Source organism: Crinia signifera, chromosome 6 (assembly GCF_055691185.1).
Source record: "Crinia signifera chromosome 6, ASM5569118v1, whole genome shotgun sequence".
NCBI lineage: Eukaryota > Metazoa > Chordata > Amphibia > Anura > Myobatrachidae > Crinia > Crinia signifera.
In genome coordinates, this window is record NC_139222.1 from 267841341 (window position 1) to 267864551 (window position 23211).

General features: G+C 46.4%; 2 protein-coding genes across 5 annotated transcripts in view; one reads left to right on the forward strand and one right to left on the reverse strand.

Annotated features, from left to right (window-relative positions):
• ENTPD7 (ectonucleoside triphosphate diphosphohydrolase 7) overlaps positions 1-23211 on the reverse strand; it is a 100542-nt gene that overhangs the window by 43842 nt on the left and 33489 nt on the right. The gene's annotated exons all lie outside the window — the stretch shown is intronic.
• Positions 2470-17180, forward strand: SLC25A28 (solute carrier family 25 member 28). 3 transcript variants are annotated; one of them, XM_083149552.1, is made up of 4 exons: positions 2470-2943; positions 10481-10709; positions 13977-14033; positions 15215-17180. In XM_083149552.1, the coding sequence occupies exons 1-4, from the start codon at positions 2485-2487 to the stop codon at positions 15733-15735; spliced, it is 1266 nt and encodes a 421-aa protein (XP_083005678.1). In that variant the 5' UTR covers positions 2470-2484; the 3' UTR covers positions 15736-17180. The 3 variants fall into 3 exon arrangements, with proteins under 3 accessions (XP_083005678.1, XP_083005679.1, XP_083005680.1); XM_083149553.1 differs by lacking the exons at positions 2470-2943; positions 10481-10709 and adding an exon at positions 10737-11855; XM_083149554.1 differs by lacking the exons at positions 2470-2943; positions 10481-10709 and adding an exon at positions 10737-11784.

A 23211-nucleotide genomic window follows, 5' to 3' on the forward strand; every position in this document is an offset into this window, starting at 1 on the left:
TGAATATCGTTGTGAAGATGGGGGCGAGCTGAGCTGCACAGGTCCTAAGGCTGGATGGGACACACCATCCGGTCCCGCAGCCTTCTTAGGTTTTATTCTTTTGAGTACTGCTTCTACCTCACCTTGGTCCACGTGGAGGGCCTGGGTGTGGTGGTCTTTGTGATGGAGTGGGGGATGTACGGCCTGCTCAAATCTGCAGTAGAACTTGTTCAGGTCTTCTGCAAGTTCATGGCTGGTTTCAGACTGTGGTTGGGCTTTCTTGTAATTTGTGATGGTTTGCATGCCCTTCCATACTGCCGCAGGGTCCTTTGCTATGAGGTTGTGCATCAGCTTGCTTGTATATTCCCTTTTTTGCGAGTTTGATAGTCTGAGTCAAGGAGTTCCTGGCTTCTTTGTACTGTGCCCTGTCCCCGCTGCTGTATGCCTCCTCCTTGGCTCGGCGGAGTTTCCTGAGCTGGCTACCGAACCATGGCTTGTTGTTGTTAAAGGATCGGATTTGCTTGGTTGGTATACATAAGTCCTCGCAGAAGCTGATGCAGATGTGACTGCATCTGCTAGTTCATCTATGTCAGAGGCAGAGGCTTCGAACACCATTCAGTCAGTGCAGTCGAAGCAGGCCTGAAGCTTTGTTTTTGCCTCGATTGACCAGTTTTTGACAGACTTGATAACAGGCTTAGCAGTCTTTAGCTTCTGGATATATGTTGGAAGAAGGTGGACTATGCAGTGGTCGGAGAGACCCAGTGCTGCATGGGGTATGGATCGGTATGCAGACTTTATGGTCTAGCGTTTGCCCCTCTCTTGTGTGGCACATGACCTGCTGCGTGTATTTTGAGAGCTCCTGCCTTAGGTTGGCACAGTTGAAGTCGCCGAGCACAATGAGCAGTGAGTTTGGGTGTCTGTTATCAGAAAGCTCTGTGACATCCAGGAGATATAGCAGAGAGATAGTTGGAGATACGTGTAAGAAAAGAGGGGGGGGGGGGGGGGTGGGGGGTAGATCAGAATATCAGAACACACCTGGTATTGAAGGCCAAAGAGCTGATGAATTATACTTATGTGGATACATAGAGGGAGAACAGGCCTCTGTATCTCTTGGTTTTCTGCAATTTTGAAGGTGTCCTGCCATAGTTGCACCAAATTCTAAGTGGTATGTATGCCTAGGGGCTGCCCAATTCAGCCAGATCTATTACACCCAGTACCAGGTATGGGTTGGTATCAATCACTAGGGCTGCTGCCCTAGCTAGGTGGTGCGATGCGGGCACTAGAGACGCCCCCACCAACGATTCCCCTCACATGCAAAGGAATGTGTAGTGAAGACACACCCCCTCACGTCTCCGCAGCAGGAAAAATCATTCAATGGACGGTCGCCGACCATCGAATGATTTCTCCTACCGTTGCAAATAAAAGTCAATGGGAACACTTTTATTTGCAGCTGCCGGGATGAAGATGGGACGAGCGGCTGACGTCCTGCCCGCACACCCATTGGAACTCCCAGCGTTTTCATGGGGACACCCGTAAATCGCTGGCATTTCCATGGGCGACCCCAGTCCCGTCCGCCCCAATCCTTGCGAATGGCTCGGCAACTATGCAAGTCGCCAAAGATGTTCACAAAGGGGACCTGCACATGCCCCAAACATCGGAATGGGGCCTAATTCGGCCCTGTCTGAATCAATGAGATTCATCCCCTAAATGCACTGTCACATTAGCATTCTGTATGCATTGTGAATAGGGTGACCAACTCATCCCTTTAATCCGGGACACATTAATTACACAGGTTCTGTGGATGGCTTTCACCTGGTTTTAAACTGCCACACCTCAAGACTCCATTTAACCTGGTTTTAAACTGCCACAGAACCTGTGTATTTAATATGTGTCCCGGATTAAAGGGATGAGTTGGTCACCCTAATTGTGAATGCGACAGCAAACATGCATAAAGCCTTGCTATACCAATTGCAAGGGGTGGGGTAATTACAAGTTACCTATAAAAAAAAAGAGAATTCTCCATTATTTAAATGTCACTGTGCTGTGCCACATCAGCTGACAACCAGGTTGTCAGCACCCAAGCTGGTGGACAAACACCCAGAGAGGCCAGGATGAGTCTGGCTGCATTCATTGGACTCTGACCTTGTTGCCACCTAGCCCTGACCTTGCTCTCTATGTCATTACAATGAATGAAGCGCCCTTTGCTCCAGGAGCACGTGACCACTCCGGACACGCCCCCCCGTCTGTCACTCAGCACCACACACGTGAGCCTGGCGGAAGCGCTGACAGCTGCGGGACAGGTGATACTGACAGGTCCCTTATCCAATCAGAGTAGGCGTATCAGTCCACCGCCTCCTTTCGGCACGCCTAGCCAATCCACGGGCAATAAACAAAGAGAGCGCTAAAGGGCGAAATCGGCGGCCAATGAGTGCCACGTAGCCAATGATGGGCGTCACTAACAGCCAATCAGAGCAACGATTATGCAACAGGCTCCGCCTGGTCGCGATGGCTACCCAATACGCGCGGAATGGGCGTGTCTTTTGGGCCCCGAGTTTTGCGGGCGATACGGGTGGCGGCGCCACCACGGCGGCATCGGGTCCACCTCGAGCACAGCAGCTGCGCACGGGGGCCCCGCCGAGCGGCCAGCAGCGGCCCGGAGACTGCATGATGGAGCTGGAGGCCGTGCTGAAGGAGCGGGGCGCGCCCGCCGGGGATCCCGCCCGGGTGCTGGGGGCCTGGGTGAAGCGTGGGTGGCCGACCCCAGGGACAGGCACAGAGACCGAACTGGGCGCCGGTGCGGGACCCGAGACCACCGTGTGCCGCACACGTGAGATTAGCTCCAAGGACGACGAGCTGGAGTACGAGGCGTTGCCGGAGGGTTCCACCGTCACCACGCACATGTTGGCCGGGGCCGTGGCCGGGATCATGGAGCACTGTCTCATGTACCCTGTGGACTGTGTCAAGGTGAGGAGGGCCGGGAGCGGCGGCTACATGGCGGGGGCAGGGGGGCGTGGGCTGTCACACACACCGGACCCCTCCCACATCACCATATCGGGGGTCTTCTACCCCCCTTTCCACACTGACCCTGGAAGCAGGGGCTCCTCATCCCACACTGACCTAAACCTCCCCCCCTCCCCTCACAGCTGATGCTCCCCCAACACTGAACCTGAGAGCAGGGCCCTCCCCCCTTCTCACATCTGATGCTCCCCCAACACTGACCCTAGAAGCAGGGGCTCCTCACCCCACAATGATCCTGAGAGCAAGGGCCCCTCCTCACTGATCCCCCCCCCCCCCCCCAACACACACACACACACACACACACACTGACCCTGAGAGCAGGGGCTCCTTAACACAGACCCTAAGAGTAGGGGCCCCTCAGCTCTGAACCCCCCACACTGGCCCTGAGTGCAGGTGCCCCTAGCCCCTCATTCCACCCACCCTCAGAACAGGCCCCTCCACATCTGATCCATCACACACTGACTGAAAGCAGGGGACTACATGCTCACAAGGGTCCATCATTTCTGATCCTCCCCATACTGACCAGTCCCCTCTGATCCCTTCCCACTGACCATGAGAGCAGGGGCCCCTGACCTTCAACCAAATTAAGACATCATATTCACCACTTCTGATTTAGGGTACAGGGAGGGACCTTCTATCTCCGGCCCATAAATATACCCCCCCCCAAGCTTACAAGGACTCTCTTCACCCTGTACTATCACACTCATTACCATAGAGCTGATAGGTTCCCACTGATTACTGTTTCATTTTTATAACTGCAGAATGCACACTTCCCATTTATCCCCACAGCTGGCATCTCTTCTGTGCTGTATAGACCTGCAGCCCAGAAGCGACTGTGCCCCCTCGCTTTGCCAGTTCTGAACATGCCTGCCCCCTCACACTATGCAGCTTCTCTTCCAGCATAGTCCTCTCCTGTTTACCATACAGTACACTGGCTTTAGCCCCTAATCACAGAACCTGTATATAACCCTGTTTACCTGCAACCACATCTGCAAGCTCACTGCTTTGATACAACACACTGGGGCACATGTTTTATGCCTGAGAAGAGATAAAGTGAAAGGAGATAAAGCACCAGCTAATGAACTGTTTGAAAATGACAGTTGGGAGTTGATTGGCCAGTGCTTTATTGCCTTTCACTTTATCTCTTCTCCAGGCTTAATACATCTGCTCAATGAGAGAAGATTAGATGGGGTCAGAGGTTGCGTCACTGCGTTTGTCTACCACACTTTTATATCTTATTAACCATGTCTACTAATGCCTTGTGAAAAGCATTGTAGATTATGAACTGCATATTAAAGGGGTCTACACACGGGGCGACCGTTCTGAGCGATGCAAGTTCGCTCAGCACACAGCAATTTTGTCAGCGCTGTGTGTGCTGAGCAGTAGGGCCAGTGTTCTCTGGTGTGAACACCAGCCCTGATCCACAATCTAAATAGATTTATCCTGAATGCAGGATCATAATCGCCTGTCGATAGTTGTGCACGGGGCTGCGCATCGCGTTCACGATGGCCCCTACAGGTGGAGCAATGCAGGGTAAGTTTCTAAGTGATCAAGTCAGATCGCTTAGAAAATGGGCTGAAATTTCCCGTGTGTAGGCCCTATTAGTTTTGATAATTACAATTAAAAAATACAGGTATTACGGCATCAATAGTACTGGAGTATATATCCTAATTCTGCAGAGTGATAACCCCATACGGGTCACCTCTGCAAACACAGCGCTAGGACAAAACCTGGCCCTAGACTTGAACCCCCTAGAACAGGGATGGGGAACCTTTGGCCCTCCAGCTGTTGTTGAACTGCACATCCCAGCATGCTCTGCTGCAGTTTTAGCTTGGCCAAATAGCAAAACTGTAGCAGGGCATGCTGGGATGTGTAGTTCAAAAACAGCTGGAGGGTCGAACGTTCCCCATCCCTGCCCTAGAATGTCAAGGCCTTTCCCTGTGATGAGGTTATCTGAACGTGGGGGGGGGGTAAACCTACAGATTTACAAGTTTATGCTTAAAAAAACCTCTTATTCAGTTGCAAAATATATTATCACTAATGTTTGAATAGTGCGCCTGCATTCTTTCTCTTTGTGTGTGGCACTACAAGTCCCAGCAATGTACCACCTCTCACTACATATATTTAGGGATTGCAGTCACCCCCCTAATACATCTGTGGTGCTGAATAGCGATGGGTCCTGACCAAAATAAATCTTTATTTATTTCTCCTTGGCTCGTCAGCATTTCCCTGGTCCACGTCCTGGCTGCCAGGTAACTGAAGCATACGTTGCGTAGGCGGTGCGTTTCTGTTTTGCTTTCTTGCATTGTCCTCTCTTATTTACTACGAGCAGATTTGCAAGATTGGCACGGGTGCGTACACCCACATAAACACTTCAGGCGCCATCTTAGAAAGCTCGAGCTGCCAGCCTGAGATTGCAGTCAGAGCCTGCGTTTGTAATTACAGTGTTAAGCAATTTGTCTGTGGTTGCTGAGTTCGTTAAGACTTATCCAGTGAAACAGGTTTTGGTATCAGCAGGCGGATTAAAAATCGGGTAACTGGATCTTTTTTGACTAATCTGAACATGTTCATGGTCTTTAGAATGGGAGTACTTAGGGCCTACAGTAAATCACACCATGAGGTAAAGCAGCGTACGGTGAGCAGGATTACTGTGAGAGCAGCGGACGGTGACGGTTGGATAAACGTGCAAATGCTTTTATCACAGCCCCCTCGTGGCTTTACATCCGTGTGACTGTGGAAACTCTGGAATGCACTGTCATGACCAAGCTTGGCCATTTTGTGCATGCAGCGTCCAGTCAGTGTTTGCAGTCACACCCCTTGCAGTGAAAAACAGATTGTTCTAACACTACAGCATCGGGAAACACTCCGCACCTGAATCCGACCCTGTCCTGTATTATTTCTACCTCATATGCTGCTGATTAAAATGCGCTTCACATTTATACAAGTTGCTCATAATAGTTGGGTTTAATCACCATACATCCTATTCCATTTAGGGCTATGATGTAATGGTTGCATTAGCACCGAGGTCATGGGTTCGAATCCCACAAATGCCCTAACTTAGGGAGTTTGTATATTCTCCCTGTGCTTGCGTGGTTTTCCTCCGGGTACTCCGGTTTCTTCCCACAATCCAAAAATATACTGGTAGGTTAACTGGCTCCCAACAAAGTTAACCCTAGAATGTCCGTGTGTGCATGTACTTGTGGTAGGGAATATAGATTGTAAGCTTCACTGGGGGCAGGGACTGATGTGAATGTTCAACTATTCCCTGTAAAGCGCTGCGGAATATGCGCGCTTTTAAATATAACCAGTAATAAATAAATATTACTATAAAAAGTGCCCTGGATAAACATACTACAGTAGTTACACAACGCAGATTTACACAGCAGAGGTATTACAGGAATAACCAGCCCAAGTCTGTGATTGATGTGTTTGCGAAGAAACGTCCAACTAAAAGGTTGTCCAGATCTGGGCTTTTCCCTGTAGCTGCTTGCATTTGGATGCTGGGTTACACCTAATCGGGGGGGGGGGGGGGGGGGCATATTTAAGTTGTGACGGGCAACATTTTAGTTGAAATGTAACTGCAGCTGTAGAAATGTATAACCTATAACATTTTGCACCAACAAATTATGATCTGATTAGGTACTAGAGTGAGATTGGCAGGAATGTTGACCGGTTGGCTGCCGCATACAAAACAGACCTGCAGTATGTGAGCTCAGCCTCACAGTCTGTTCTGTGCAGGCAGTTTGTACTTCTGGACCAGAGCCAAATACACGCAATTTACTGGCAATTTATACTCTGTTGAAATGTGGTAGATGTAACTAAAACATTTACAGAATGCAAAACATGTCATTTTAGTGCAGGTCCTTTCTTTACACGTTCCCCTGTATGCATTGCTTTGTGCATTGGGGTTATAGGTAAATACTGTGCACATGTTACATCTGCCCCACCTGCAGGACAGCATGGTTTTGCTCATTTGAGAGAGATTTTGCTATCGACTAAGAATCAATCCCGATGTTGGGTGTTTTCGCTTGCGTTTCAATGGCGTATCAACTGCATATTAACATTTAACATTTTTATTAACGATATTGGGATGGGGTTACTCAGCAATGTATCCATCTTTGCGGATGATACAAAACTGAGCAGAGTTATTAAATCATCAGAAGATGTCACCATGCTTCAAAATGTTCTTGACAATCTAGATGAGTGGGCAAAAAAGTAGAAGATGAGGTTCAATGTGAACCAATGCAAGGTCATGCACCTTGGGAGACACAACCAGTGTGCTAGTTATAACCTAAGCAGGGAGGAATTGGGTAATTCAGTACTCAAAAAGGATCTAGGAGTCCAAATAGACAACATACTGGGGTGTAGTGCTCCATGTAATATAGCAACAAAAAAGGCCAACAAAATTCTAGCATGTATTAAAAGGGGCATGGAAACTAGGGACTCAAAAGTAATTATGCCTCTGTACAAATCCTTGGTTAGACCGCACCTCGAATACGGAGTACAATTCTGGGCCCCGCACTATAAAAAGGACATCATAGAATTCGAAAAAATCCAAAGAAGAGCAACAAAGCTCATTAGGGGAATGGAGAATTTAAGCTATGAGGAAAGATTAAGCAATTTAGGACTATTTACACTAGAGAAGAGACGTTTAAGGGGGGACATGCTCAACATGTATAAATATATTAGGGGCCAATATAAGGAACTGTTGAACACCCTTTTTTCTGCTAGAAAGGAATCTAGGACACGAGGGCACGAGTTTAGATTAGAAGAAAAAGATTTTTGTTCCTCTAGAAGAAGAAAAAATGTCTTTACAGTCAGAGCAGTCAAACTTTGGAACTCTCTTCCTGGAGAAGTGGTGTCGGCAGACACTTTAACTATGTTTAAAAATAAGGTTGGATAAACATTTATTGGTTAAAAACATCCATGTGTATGAATAATGCTGGCCACACATCAGACCAACTTTCCTCCAACCATCCAACTAGTTGGTTGGATGGAATATAAACCTTGTACTGGATGGGAGCAAATGTAATTTGGTCCAAAAATCTCGAAACGGACAAAAACTGTCGCTCAGACACGGTACTGTATATACTGTATCCATTTGATTTAAATAATTTCACTGAATGTTTTTGTCGGTACTTGTTTCCTATCTGGGCGCCCAGGTTTTCTACGTACGGCACCGTAATGAAATCGGATCGCATCACATCGTACACATACACGATATTGAACGATGCGATGCGATCCGATTCGATTTCCCATAGGAAACAATGTGAAATGGCTCAATTTAGCCAAATTATCATAGGAACAATAGTAAATGGGCCAAAAACACCCCTGAACATTGAAATGTCCCCCCAAAAGTAGTTGACGCCACCCCGCCATCAACGTGAACCCGAAGCGTGGCGAGCGCAGCGAGCCCGCGAGGGGCGGCGGTACGCGTCCTCCGACCTTTTCATGCCCTACTATCCACTAGGGCGTGGAGTGAGAATAGAATAGTGTGGCGAGCGGACGCGGATACCTTCACAGTTATACGCGTCCCCTCGCGGGCTTCCCAGGTGTCCATGGCGACGCGGACACCTGGGAAGCCCTCGAAGGGACGCGTTTATCTGTGAAGGTATCCGCGTCCCCTCGCGGGGCTCGCCACGCTTCGGGCTCGGTGGCTCGCTGCGCTCGCCACACTATTCTATTCTCACTCCACGCCCTAGTGGATAGTAGGGCATGAAAAGGTCGGAGGACGCGTACCGCCGCCCCTCGCGGGCTCGCTGCGCTCGCCACGCTTCGGGTTCACGTTGATGGCGGGCAGGCGTCAACTACTTTTGGGGGGACATTCCACTGCTCTGTGGGTTTTTTGGGGGTTTCTAGCCCATTTACCATTCTTCCCTATGCTGATTTGGGTAAATTGATCCATTTAACATTGTTTCCTATGGGAAATCAAATCGGATCGCATCGCATCGTTCAATATCGTGTATGTATACGATGCGATGCGATCAGATTTCTCTACGGAGAATAGCATGGTGCGCAATTAACTTAGCGGGCGCCCAGATAGGAAACAAGTATCTTTTTGTCCATTTCTCTGGGTTTCTGAGTAAATTGCTCTTTGTCATTTACTCCTATCCAGTGCCAGATTTTTATTCCATCCAACCAACTAGTTGGATGGTTGGATGAAAGTTGGTCTGATGTGTGGCCAGCATTAGTAACATAATCTGTCTTTAAAATATCAGAACATACTATACAACAAGGGATAAGCGGTACTTGTTTACTAGCACGGCGCCACCAATTTCAATTGTATGGCATCGGGTCTATCAGATCGGGTCACATCGCATGCGACCAGATCGCATGCGATGCGATTAGACCCGATTTTTAATTGTACACCCACCCTGATGGGTAATTAGTATGTAAAATGACCCCCCCCCCCCTTGTTAACGCCACCCCACTATCAACGCCAACCCGAAGCATGGCGAGCGGTGGCAGTACACGTCCTCCGACCTTTTCATACCCCCACTATCCACGTCAGCATGGAGTGGATTTTATATAGTGTGGCGAGCGGACGCGGCTTACTTCACTGGTATTCCGCGTCCCCTCGCCACACTATATAAATTCAACTCCACACCGATGTGGATAGTGGGGGTATAAAAAGGTCGGAGGATGCGTACCGATGTGCTCGCCACGGTTCGGGTTGGCGTTGATACTGGGGTGGCGTTAACTATGGGGGGGCATTTCACATAGTAATTACCCATCAGTGTGGGTGTAGAATTAAAAATCGGGTCTGGGGGTGCATTTACAATAGGAATCATGGCATTGTAATGGCATGCGATGCGATTTTAAAATTGTATATGAACTGTAAAAACCCTTATATCAGGTGCCATCGCATACCTTAAGTCTGGGGTAGCCAACCCTAGTCCTCAAGAGCTACCAACAGTGCATGTTTTGCAGGTCTCCTCACAGAATCACAAGTGAGCTAATTAGCTCTATCTGTGTATCTTTTAAAATGTGTCAGTAATTAATGAGTGCAGCTGTGCAGCAGCTAGGTTGTCTGGAAAATGTGAACTGTTGGTAGCTCTCGAGGGCTAGGGTTGGCTACCACTGCCTTAAGTAATGGTATGCGATGGGACCCGACGGGCGCCGTGCTAGGAAACCAGTACCGGATAAGCTACTATAAACATAGGTTGAACTAGATGGACGCAAGTCTTTATTCAGCCTCACCTACTATGTAACATATTGTCCTTAATGGTGTTGGCCCCTAGGAGTCTGATTTGGCGTCGCTAGTTGGTACAGACCGTAAATCCGCTTCAGTGACACGGTATTGATGGCCAGACTCCCTTACTAATCTACAGTATTAAATACATGCTTTTAATGGTTTGCAATTGGTTGATTTATCCAGGCCCAGCCAGCGAACACAAAGTGCGAATTTAGCAATTAAAACAATTGGTGTTGTCAGCGGTCGTCACGGTGTAAAAAGCTAATTATTTTCCCCTCCGTCTTCTAGACCCGGATGCAGAGTCTGCAGCCCGAGCCGGCAGCCCGCTATCGAAACGTCATGGACGCCTTGTTCAAAATCATCCGCACAGAAGGATTGTGGAGGCCGATGAGAGGACTGAATGTTACGGCAACAGGCGCTGGACCTGCCCACGCCCTCTATTTTGCCTGCTACGAAAAATTAAAAAAGACATTGAGCGACGTTATCCGCCCTGGAGGCAATAGCCATATTGCAAATGGTATTGATGCTTCCTGTGCTGCGTAGTTCTCAGCGGTTTCTTGCATTTCTAGAATCTGTGTCCCCACTGGAGACTTTCTGATAAGGAATTTTTTTTTTTTGTAAAGCGAATACAGATCAACCCGTCACATGCAGTACAGAATATTTTCAAGGCGATCGCACCCCAAAGATAATCTGTCATGACTGGGACCTCTACCCCAGCAGAATGTGCTTCTCTCTCTCTCTCCACCTAAATCTCACACTTAAAAAAAAATCAGTTTTTTCACATTTAGTTTTAAATAATGAACATTTTTTGGCTTAGTTCCCTGTGCTCGCATAAGCGTAAATACCCTGTTAACAGACCCCCAGGCATTGCGACATTCAGTAACAATGAATGGCGCCAGAATTGGAGCTTTTTCCTGTTCTGCTGCATTTTGAGTTGTTCACTTTTTAATTAAAGTTGAGTTTTGCAATTGGCCACAATCTGTCCAAAGGTCCCCAACTCCGTACACAGACAGCACATTTTGCACCCGTACAGCTGTGAAAAAAGACTTTCACTAGGAGGTGTAATCATAAGACTTGCCCAGGAAATAAAGGAATTGTGTTTTAGGAGCCTTGTATTTCAGCGACGGGCCGCCGCAAGCTTACAACGCTATCAATGACGGCATTGTTCCTGCAGAGTTCACACTAATGTAGTCGTTTCCCCTGGCTATAACATGACTTTCTTTTAGGAGCTCTTTGCTGCTGAACAGTACATCACGGGAGAGCCGCCTGCACCCTAAGCTGGTTAAAAAAAAGCACCAGTCTATTAATGAACCGAATATTCATTGCTTAGACTCTGACAACTGCAAGGCGGTGCTTTTGCTAGAGACTTGAATTGTACGCTGGGCGCCTGCCTCCCGTTTGTGTTTTCGGTTGGTCTGAGCCTGTTGTAATGGAACGCAAGTCCATGCCAGCAGTGGAGCACTGGGAACAGCGATACGAGGGAAGCTGAATCGGACCAGCGGCTGTGCTCACCAGCCCCCTCTCTCTGCTCATCCCGGGATTGCATCTTTTTATTTTTCACATAAGTGTTCTGAGGTTTCAGGATTTGAAAAGTTAAAAAAAAAAAAATCTTTAACGCATTTAATTCCATAGCAAATATAAGCCCAAAAAATGGGTTATATAAGTACGTAGAACCAAAGGCATTTGCTAGCCAATGATTATTTTGATTTATTTGTGTTTGGCACAAAAAAAATTAATAGAAAAAGGCTTTATTGATACACCCCCTCACCCCCCACCCACTATGGGAAAAAATGAGCCACAAAATATAATACTTTATTACTGCTTGTATGGTTTTTGGAGACGTAGGCCTGGTTGGTACGAAGACTATCATTTTCAGATTTCTTATAAAACTATGGGGGGGAGATGTGCTAACTTATTTTTGGGCCAGTGGAGTGATAACAAACCAATCAACTCCTGTCTGACATTTTTCAAACAGTCTGTGACATGACAGTTATGGGCATATTGGCTGGCTGTTATCACTCTCCATTTTATCACTTTTTGCAGCTTAATGCATCTGGTGTCCTGAGTGATAAAGTGGGAAAAGATAAGATCAGCTCTTAAATGTCATTATTCATCCTCTTCCTGCAACATCGTAGTTAGGAGCGGATTGGCTGTTAAAGTGGGATGAGATAACGTAACAGCCAATGTGCTCCCAACTACGATGTTGCAGGCTGAAGATTAATAATGACAGTTAAGAGCTGATCTTATCTTTTTACACTTTATGACTCAGTACGCCAGATGCACTATGCTGCAAAAAGTGATAAAATGGAGTGATAACCACCAGCCAATAAGCTCCTAACTGTCATGTCACACTTCAAAAAATGTCAGACAGGAGCTGATTGGTGGGTTGTTAATCACTCTCCACTTAATCACTTTTTACAGCTGAGTGCATTTAGTCTACTGAGTGATAAAGTGGGAAAAGATCAGCTCTTAACTGTCATTATTCATCTTCAGCCTGTTACATCGTAGTTAGGAGCAGATTGGCTGTTATGTCATCTCATCCCACTTTAACAGCCAATCCACTCCTAACTGTGATATTACAGGCTGTGGTTGAATAATGACAGTTAAGAGCAGATCATATCTTTTTCCACTTTATCACTCAATTAGGCTTTAGTACATCTGCCGCTATGGGATTTGTTACTGACCTATTTGGAGTTTGTTTGTGCTTTATAGGCCAAGTTAGACGTGTACTGAATTATTTATCCTGGGATAAAGACCTCTATATGGTATTATTCCACAAAGGTAGTATTGTACTGGGATTGTGCCTATCGTGGCCATTTTGCAATAAGCTAGAGCCACGTCAGCTAGGACTAGACCAAGCATTTCCAAACTACCAGGCCACCCTTCACCTCCCTCTCCTGAAGTGTTATCCGGTGTAACTACAGAAGATTAACATAACACTAATGTGAGATCATTTAGAATAAATTGTAATTCTCTAAATCAGGGATGGGGAACCTTTGGCCCTCCAGCTGTTGCTGAACTACACATCCCAGCATGCAATGCAACAAGTTTGCCATTTGGCCATGCTAAAACCATAGCAAAGCATTCTGGGATGTGTTGTCCAACAACAGCTGGAGGGCCTGGAGGTTCCCCATCCCTGGTCTAAACGATGGCTAATACTATGGTGCATGTTGTTTCTCTGACTACTGGCAACACCAAAACCCCATCCTAATTGGGCTGAGGGAAATAGGCCATGCTACAATGCATTGTCCTGTATCTAGTGTCCTGTGTTTTCCACTAACAGGGATCATCTGCGAGCACATGCATGCATAAGCTGCAGCTATGGTAGCTCAGAGCGGACAAAAGTCTGCAATTTTCGTGTAGATCCCCTGTAATTGATGACAGAAGTATCTGAAATAAGCCCACCTTAGAAGGACGGGGAGAGGAAGTACAACCCATATTAGTAGTACTGTGTCTTAGAAGCACAAAAATGATGGTAGAGCTGACCTTATATATACATAGGTAATTATTAGAATAACTGTCAATAATACTTTGGGGCACTGTTTAGTCCTTAAAAATCACCATTCGTTTTGCACTGCAGTCTTAGGTGTTAGGTGTATTGCTGCGTGTGAGGCGTGTAGTGGTGCACTGCAGGGGGGGGGGGGGGGGGACTGAGCGTTACTCGTATGTGTGTCCACAATGGAGAACTCACACGCAGCAATGTGGCTCTTCCACTCTGCCGTAGATACATAAGTTTTTGCTGAGACCCTGCATTCCCTCACTTGCGGCAGTTTTTGTCTTCCAGGGGCCGCCGGGTGCGTAGCGACGCTGTTACACGATGCAGCTATGAATCCCGCTGAAGGTGAGCTTACGTTGGTCTTAAACTATTTCCAACTCCTACAGAGGCGAACGACTTACAGGGAAACGGTCAGATGTAACAAAGCCACTGAAATGGTTTTTAGAGATTTCTTTTGTACTTTAATCCTTTATAGCCCTGGAAGTTTTCTAAGGTAGATGTAAGAAGCTCAAAACTAATCTGCTGTACTGTATATGGCAGATTATTCCTCCGCCACCCTCCTCCTACAGACGCTAACAGCACAGTGCTGATGTGCACATAAATAAGCAATTATTCGCTGGAATTCAGATACCTCTACAGCGCATGCATTACCCAGTGTGTACACACAGAGGCGCTATTGCTGTACATTTAGATAGAGTTGTAAAAGCGATGGTCAGTGACTGGGAGGTGGCCTGACGTGAACACAAAGAAAGCCGGCCCCTCCAGGGCGTGTGCTGGGAGTGGTGATAGCGGACCAGTTGGTATCGCGGTGCAGCACATTTGGGTACACAAGTGGGAGGCTGAAGCTAGCATTTGTATGTTCTCGCTGCCGTGGCTCCGACAGACGGCAGCGCCCGTCGGTCCCTAAGTCTCAGTCTGTGGCTTAACCACTTTCCCCCATTTCCACTTCAGGACACTGCCCCTGTAACATACAGCTCATTCCTGGCCGACAGTCTCCTTCCTACCGGGATCGTTGCAGCTATACCCTGAAATACTCTGTGCTGCCATGCACAGCCCCATGATCTAATTAGCTATAGTGTATTCTGTCCCTGCTCACTTCAAAACTTCAGACGTAGATAAAGTAGTGTGTTTTGTAGCCCTGTGCCTCTTCAAAACCCATGCAGTTCCTCCTCCCTACCTGGTGTGTCTGCTATGGTGCTTCTAGAACAGTTCTGGTCTGTATATCAGTGCTGAAATACAAACCACACTGCTAGAATACACCACAGCAGAGACCTTTTGCTAGGCTGCGAATAGGTCTGAATCATGCCCTTAGTAAGGGATTATTTGCCCCTGCGTACCACCCCCGGCTTTGTGCTCCTTGGCACAGAACAACCAGTAATATGTTTGTAGGTTACAATGCTTTTATGACTATACTTTTCTTTAACCTGTCGGATTGCATTAACTTTCATCTTTGTTTTTCCCTTGGGAACCGACCTACTTCTCCTGCGATCATTTACTGATGGTTTGGTGATTTTTATTGGCTAAAGTTATCAAGCAGAGGATGCAGATGTACAACTCACCCTACCGTAAAGTGACAGACTGTATGAGGGCGGTGTGGCGGAAGGAGGGCGCTGGTGCCTTCTATAGAAGCTACACAACCCAACTGACTATGAACATCCCCTTCCAGGCCATACACTTCATGACCTACGAGTTCCTGCAGGAGCACCTAAATTCTCAAAGACAATACAACCCCACCTCCCACATGGTGTCCGGCGCCTGTGCCGGCGCGGTGGCCGCAGCCGCCACCACACCGCTGGACGTTTGTAAGACTTTACTCAACACGCAGGAATCCCTGGCCTTGAATTCCCCGAACATTGGTGGACACATCACAGGCATGGCTAATGCCTTCAGGACGGTGTACCAAGTAGGCGGCATCACCGCCTACTTCCGGGGGGTCCAGGCCAGGATCATCTACCAAATGCCCTCCACAGCCATCGCTTGGTCTGTGTACGAGTTCTTCAAATACTTCATCACCAAGCGCCAAGAGGAACGGCGGGCAGGGCACTGAAGCGCCATACCAAAGCACACCTTTTATCGATACTCCAGGTAATCGTTGACCTATTCTCAGCCTGCAGTTTTTTTGGCCTTTTAATGTTTTATTGTCCCTGGTTCATATTGCGAGGAGCGTCCGCAAATCCGCAAAGCTCCCATCAGTACAGGACATAAGGAATTCCAAGTTATCTCATTTGTATCAAGAATCTGGTTCATGCTGTCCTCACCATCTGTAACTTATGGATCTCATCAGCAAACACTACTACACCTCTACTACGGCTGGAGATCTCTAGTATTATCACTGTGTATTCCTTAGTTGCCTCTATAAAGAACCTGCTTAAGTATGCATCGTAATGCATTCCTCTGTTTACTACTGGTAGTATGCTTACTTGCATTATTTAATACTGCAGTGTTGTTTAGATGCAAAGAAAATACCGAACGTTACGAATCTCGTACTTTGGAGGCAGAGGCGCCCTCCAAACCGTTACGAGGTACGCCTGCTCCCCGGTGCCTCGTTTAGGCTGGAAAGAGAAACTCGACTTTGACTGGAGTTTCACTACAACTTTGTGCTGAACTTCACATATATCTGTTACAGCAGACTCCCCCTGGGGGTCGCCTGGAAAGCAGAAGCTTCCCAAATTTTATTCTCTCTCCTCTACATGCACTCAAAACGTTTACCGTTTGTTTCCGACTGCAGTGTCCTTACCAAACGTCTTGACTCCAGATGTATAATAATTAGTTGCTAAGGCCGTTGTCATCACGCACATGATAAATATAGCACTTAGACCACTTTGGGAACTGGAGACGGGGCTTTTTTTTCGTTAATAATTGGCGTGAAAGAGAAAAAAAATTTTTTGCCGATTTTACCTCCTTGACCTATTTTTGTAAGACAACTCGTCTTTCTGGATGTTGCCAATCTGCAGAACCCCAATAGAAGCGCGTCAGAGGCCACATATGCTGCTAAATTTTTCCTAAAATAAAGCACTCCAAGGGCACATGCCGCTGCTTTCTGTGCATTTACAGTTGCGTGTCTCATGGCACTGCACGGACCAGGAACTATACAGGATCTGTGTAGCGATGTAAAGGGCGCGCAGCTTGGAAACGCAGAAAATAGCGCAACATCGATCATGTCTGTTTGCTGGACTCGGTGCCTTGTTTTCCTTACAGCAAATGTACTTGTTTTGTCTAATCAGCTTGAATGTGTAATAACATCTGCTGTAAACCTATACACATAACCACAGGTACATTTTAATCTCCAGGTTTTTTTGGGAGGGGTTAGCTAGTGGATGAAATGTGTTCGTTTTGGCGCCTTTGCCAATAATTATGTAACACTCCTTGTTTCCAGCAACAAGTGTACAGATGTGTAATGAATTTTCTGCCTGCTGCTCTTGCGTTCTCATCTAAACCTGTACTCAGATATCCTGGTCCAAACGCACATTAAAATTGAAACTAATAACCGTTGTGATGTCTGTACTCCGCTGATGGATTTCATTTGAACGTGTTCTCAAGATTTGCCCTCTACGGGTTTCAGCAGGAATAAAATTTTGGGAGTTGACCAAAGAGTTTTTTTTTTTATTTATTTATTTTTTATAGACATTAGCTATGGTAAATGGAGGAACGCTTGGGCTGACCTTGCCATTGCCGTTATACGGCTATGTTAAAAAGTAGGGATTGGATAACTACATCATCTGGGGTAATCCTAATGGTTTTTCATTTGGGTTCAAATTGAGCTACAAGGGCCTCATTCATAGTTTATTAACAGTTTCTTATATAGCGCACACATATTCCGCAGCGTTTTAAAGAGAATATTTGAACATTCACATCAGTCCCTGCCCCAGTGGAGCTTACTCTATATTCCCTACCACATGTACACACGTCTAGGGTTAATTTTGTTAGGAGCCAAACCTACCAGTATATTTTTGGATTGTGGGAGGAAACCGGAGTACCCGGAGGAAACCCACGCAAGTACGGGGAGAATATACAAACTCTGCCCAGTTAGGGCCATGGTGGGAATGGAACCCATGACTTCAGTGCTGTGAGGCAGTAATGCTAACCACTACACCAAGCAAACCTGATTATTTTATTAAAGCAGTTGAGTGATTATTGGGTGATTGCACATTAGAAGTCATGGGTTTTCATCTGTGGTTGCAGCGAGGATTGATAGTTTGGCGTTTATGGGGAGTGATGGGAAAAATGTGGGTAGAGTGAAATGTGGGTAGATCTTAAGTCTCAGCCAGTGCCTGCCATCCTGTAGACCTCAGCAATGGCGACTCCTGTGTCTTACTAACTGCAAAAATGCAGCTTTTGTGCGCAAATCAGTTGGTGTTTTCTTATTGCAAATGCATTAAGGTTGAAGTGAGTTCTTAATCGCAAAGGGAGTGACAGGTAGAATGTCTTTGGGGCTGGTAAACGCAGGTGTGTCATGGCCGTTCAGACGCATATTTCGGTTTTGCATAATTTAGCTGTTGCGATCTTGTGTGCTACGGGGAAGCTCCTCTTCAGGGGTGCTCCGGTCCTGCGGCATGACAGAGTTGCAACAATGGTACAAATGTTTCTGCAATAGTACATTGTTGACAGAAATATGTTACCAGTACTAAGTGGAGTGCCACAGGGTTCGGTTCTAGGGCCCATTTTGTTTAACGTTTTTATTAACAATATTGGGATGGGGATACTCAGCAATGTATCCATGTTAGCGGACGATAGAAAGCTGAGCAGAGTTATTAAATCATCAGAAGATGTCACCATGCTTCAAAATTATCTTGACAATCTAGATGAGTGGGCAAAAAAGTGGAAGATGAAGTTCAATGTGGATGAATGCAAGGTCATGCACCTTGGGAGACGCAACCAGTGTGCTAGTTATAACCTAAGCAGGGAGGAATTGGGTAATTCAGTACTCAAAAAGGATCTAGGAGTCCAAATAGACAACATACTGGGGTGTAGTGCTCCATGTAATATAGCAACAAAAAAGGCCAACAAAATTCTGGCATGTATTAATAAAAGGGGCATGGAAACTAGGGACTCAAAAGTAATTATGCCTCTGTACAAAGCATTGGTTAGACCTCACCTCGGATATGGAGTACAATTCTGGGCCCTGCACTATAAAAAGGACATCATAGAATTAGAAATAAGCCAAAGAAGAGCAACAAAGCTTATAAGGGGAATGGAGAATTTAACCCCTTCCCGACACATGACGTATATATACGTCATGAGTCGGTTGCGGGGGAATCAAGCCAGCTCACGAAGTGAGCTGGCTTGAAAGAGAGCAGGTAATGGCTGTATATTAAAGCCAGGTACCTGCTCTCACGGCCACGAGCGTCGAGTTCGCCGATCGTGGCCGTTTAACCCTTTAAGCACCGCGGGCAAAGCGCCCGCAGTGCTTAAATAGCTGATCGGAGGGGGGGCGCCCCCCTCCGGCGCCGATCAGGGCCCCCCGCGGCGAGATCGGAGGGTGCCGATCGGTTGCCATGGCAGCCAGGGGTCTAATGTAGACCCCTGTGCTGGCCATGTCAGCATACCTATTACATCCTGCCTGAGGCAGGATGTAATAGGAAGTGCTGAAAATCACTATGTTCAGCCATAGAGCTCTATGGCTGAACCTAGTACAGGCGATCGCGCCCCCTAGTGGTCAAGTACACTAGGGGGCCTTGTATTAAAAGTAAAAAAAAAAAAAATAATAAGTTTAAAAATAAAAAAAAAATAAAAAAATATTAAAAGTTCAAATCACCCCCCTTTCCCCATTTCACAAATAAAAATAAATAAAAAATAAAAAAATTAAACATATTTGGTATCGCCGCGTTCCTAAAAGTCCGATCTATTAAAATATAACATTAGTTATCCCACACGATTAAAGGCGTAAACGGAAAAACATTCCCAACGCCAAAACTACATACTACATCCCATAATGGTATTAATTAAAAAGTACACTTCAGCCCGCAAAAAATGAGCCCTCACCCAGGTCCGTAGGTGGAAAAATAAAAAAGTTATTAGCCGCAGAACATGGCGACGCAAATTAGAAAAAACGTAAAATTTTCTATTTTTTTTTTTTTAGTGGTAAAACGTAACGAAAACTATATAAGTTTGGTATCACCGGAATCTTAACGACCCATAGAATAAAGATAACCCATCATTTTAAACGAACTATGAACTCCAAAAAAACCGTAACCAGCGCAAAATTGTGGAATTGCGTTTTTTTTTCCTTTTTACCCCACATTGAATTATTTCCTGATTCCCCAGAATATTATACGGTATAGTAAATGGTACCATTAAAAAGTACAACTTGTCCCGCAAAAAAAAAGCCCTCATGTGTCTATATAGCCGGAAAATTAAAAAAGTTACGCTTATTTGAACGCGAGGAGGAAAAAAAAAAAAAAAATTAACAAAAAACGCCCGGTCGGGAAAGGGTTAAGCTACAAGGAGAGATTAAGCAATTTGGGACTATTTACACTAGAGAAGAGACGTTTAAGGCAGGACATGCTCAACATGTACAAATATATCGGGCCTATATAAGGAACTGTTGAACACCCTTTTTTCTGCTAGAAAGGAATCTAGGACGCGAGGGCACGAGTTTAGATTAGAAGAAAATATATTGATGCATGTCGTACAGTTGACCTTACAGTGACAGCAGTTACTACTGTGTTCCATGCTAGCAGTAAGAATGGCCTTACAGCGTGTGATTTGTACAACCATCTCTAGTCTTTGTAGACCAGATTGGACCAACTAATGCCGCTCGTGCCCAATTTCACTCAGTATGTGAGACACAGAAAGCTGCTCAGCGATAGGAATGAGTAGAACACGTTGGGAAGAGATAATCCTGCGTCTATGCTGCTGCACCTCCGCCATCATCACTGTCCACACATATTTGCACAGCCTTATTCCTAGTACGGGAGAGCCACCGTAATCTGCAGCTCCGCCTACAGTCGGAAGCCTAGGTGTGAGCACTCCAGTGCTGACCAGTTACCCCCACCCCCCAACTCAGCCACAAGGGGACAGATGCATCCAACTAAGAATTGCTGGTAATAGTTTGTCGTTGCCTATCTGGTGAAGTAGCCCATGCAGTGAATGTGTCACCTTATTTTTAGAAGCTTAGTAAATACATTGTACCCTCTAGTAGTCCCGTGTCATTGGTTACCATTTAGCATAATATATCCTGACAAATGGCCTAAATCAGCCATAAATACCCCAGATTCATCCTCCTTCCAGAATTACAGGCCAACCAATCCTCCTCCTCAAAAGCAAAGCCTGCACAGGTGTTCTGGTTTGGTCATTCAGGCTGCCAAACTGCAGGGAGAGGCACAGGGAAAACAACCAGCAGGTAATTACACGTTATTACAGGACAAAAACCAGCCATACATCTACAGATCAATTGTCAGATTGGCCTGGTTGGAACAAAATCCTGGTAATGGATGAGAGCAGATGACAGTTGATCATTTGCTTTGAATTGCTGGAAAACTGCCAAAAACTGTCACTCAGATATTACCAGGTTTTTGTTCCAACCAGCCCAATCTGACAATCGATCTGTAGATGTATGGCCAGCTTTACCTTTGTAGCACACACTGCGCATTTTTTCACATCGGCTACATGCAAAGCACAACTTGCTAAAAGTTTTAAACAAATTCCAACTTAAATGACAAAAAACTGCTTTTAAGGCTCTGGATCAGATGTACTAAACTTGAAAAGTGATAAAATGGAGAGTGATTAACCACCAGCCAATCAACTAAAAATGACAGGTAGGAGCTGATGGGTAGTTTGTCGCTATCCGTTTTATCACTTCAACGTTAGTACATCTCGCGTTGTGCCTAAATAAGGTGTGTCCAAATGCAAAGGAGACTGGTTGTAATTAAAGAATATTTTAATTAAAGAATCTTTGGTACTTGTGTATTTTGGCGGCGCCCATCGCATCGCATACCATAACGCATACGATGGTATGCGATGCGACGCGATATCGTACGACGGTGCACGATGGCATACAATTTTGAAATTGTATGCCATTGTACATGGCATACAATGCCATACGATGCGATTAAACATTGTATAAGCACCCCATTTAACAATGTTAAATGCACCCCCACGCCACCCCCCCCACTATAAACGTGAACCCGAAGCGTGGCGAGCGCAGCGGTACACGTCCTACGACCTTTTCATACCCCCACTATCCACGTCGGCGTGGAGTTGAGAATAGAATAGTGTGGCGAGCGCAGCGAGGGGACGCGGATACCTGTGAAGGTATCCGCGTCCGCTCGCCACGCTTCGGGCTCGCTGCGCTCGCCACACTATTCTATTCTCAACTCCACGCCGACGTGGATAGTGGGGGTATGAAAAGGTCGTAGGACGCGTACCGCTGCGCTCGCCACGGTTCGGGTTCACGTTTATAGTGGGGGGGTGGCGTGGGGGTGCATTTAACATTGTAAGCACCCATTAGGGTGCTTATACGATTTTTGATCGTATAAGGGGTCAAAATCGCGTCGCATCGCATGCCATCGGGTACATGGCATGCGATGCGATACGTTCGTCGTACGACGGACATCGGGGGCGCCGCCAAAATACACAAGTACCGAATCTTTAATTACAGTTCAGGTGTAACATTACTACTACACATGATTGACATTGATGCACTGATCCCAGCGTGCAGGAAGGGAGTGGATGGCTTCGGTGAAGATGTAGGAGTCACATGGGAAGATATCAGGGCTGTATGGAGGTTGTTTGAAGACCTCCCATTGAAATTTTGCAAGCAGGTCTTATTGGCCATGTGGTGTAGCCTTGTCCTGGTGCTTTCGCTTCCTGCCTCATAACGCTGACACCACTGGATATGGTGCACCGCACGAGAAACTGCTCTCGCACACCACCTTCCTCTGCGATAAATTTCTGAAGCATGCTCGCCTTGAGCACAGAGATTGGATATCAGCTCTTTGCGCTGATCCGGAGAAATCCATCATGCATCCGACCGCGCAAAACAACTTTCCAGGAATGCAGAATTGGAGGCGAAGCTGTTCACTACACATACGCAACTGGGAAAAACACCACGCCATCTATCGGCAAACACATTAACCCACTGCGGTTAGATACAGCGCCGCTACAGCAAAAGTCTTTAGACAAACCTTGCTGCAATTTGTGACCAGGTCATGGTGAAACGCAGACTTCCTGGCCCCGTCTGAGCAGTTCCGATGGGGGCAGACTCAGATGGCTGAGATGGATGGTTAAGCGATGTTGTGTCTTTGGATGCAGCGCTCGGATCGCAGACTCTGGCAGGAGGAGGCTTTTTCCTAAAGACGCCTTCTGCTGCATTAGCGTATTAGTTGTACAGTACTGCACAGTGGCTTTCCATACAACCACCAATCACACCCTAATTCTAGGAAAAAACATATGTTTTATCTGCTGCCTGAATTCCCTGCAGTACATGCTACACCTTTGCCTCAGTCTGCAATCTGTTGCATGTTGTATTATCTGTGTTTTGTACTTAATACTTATTATGTCCAGGTCTTATCATATCTGTTAT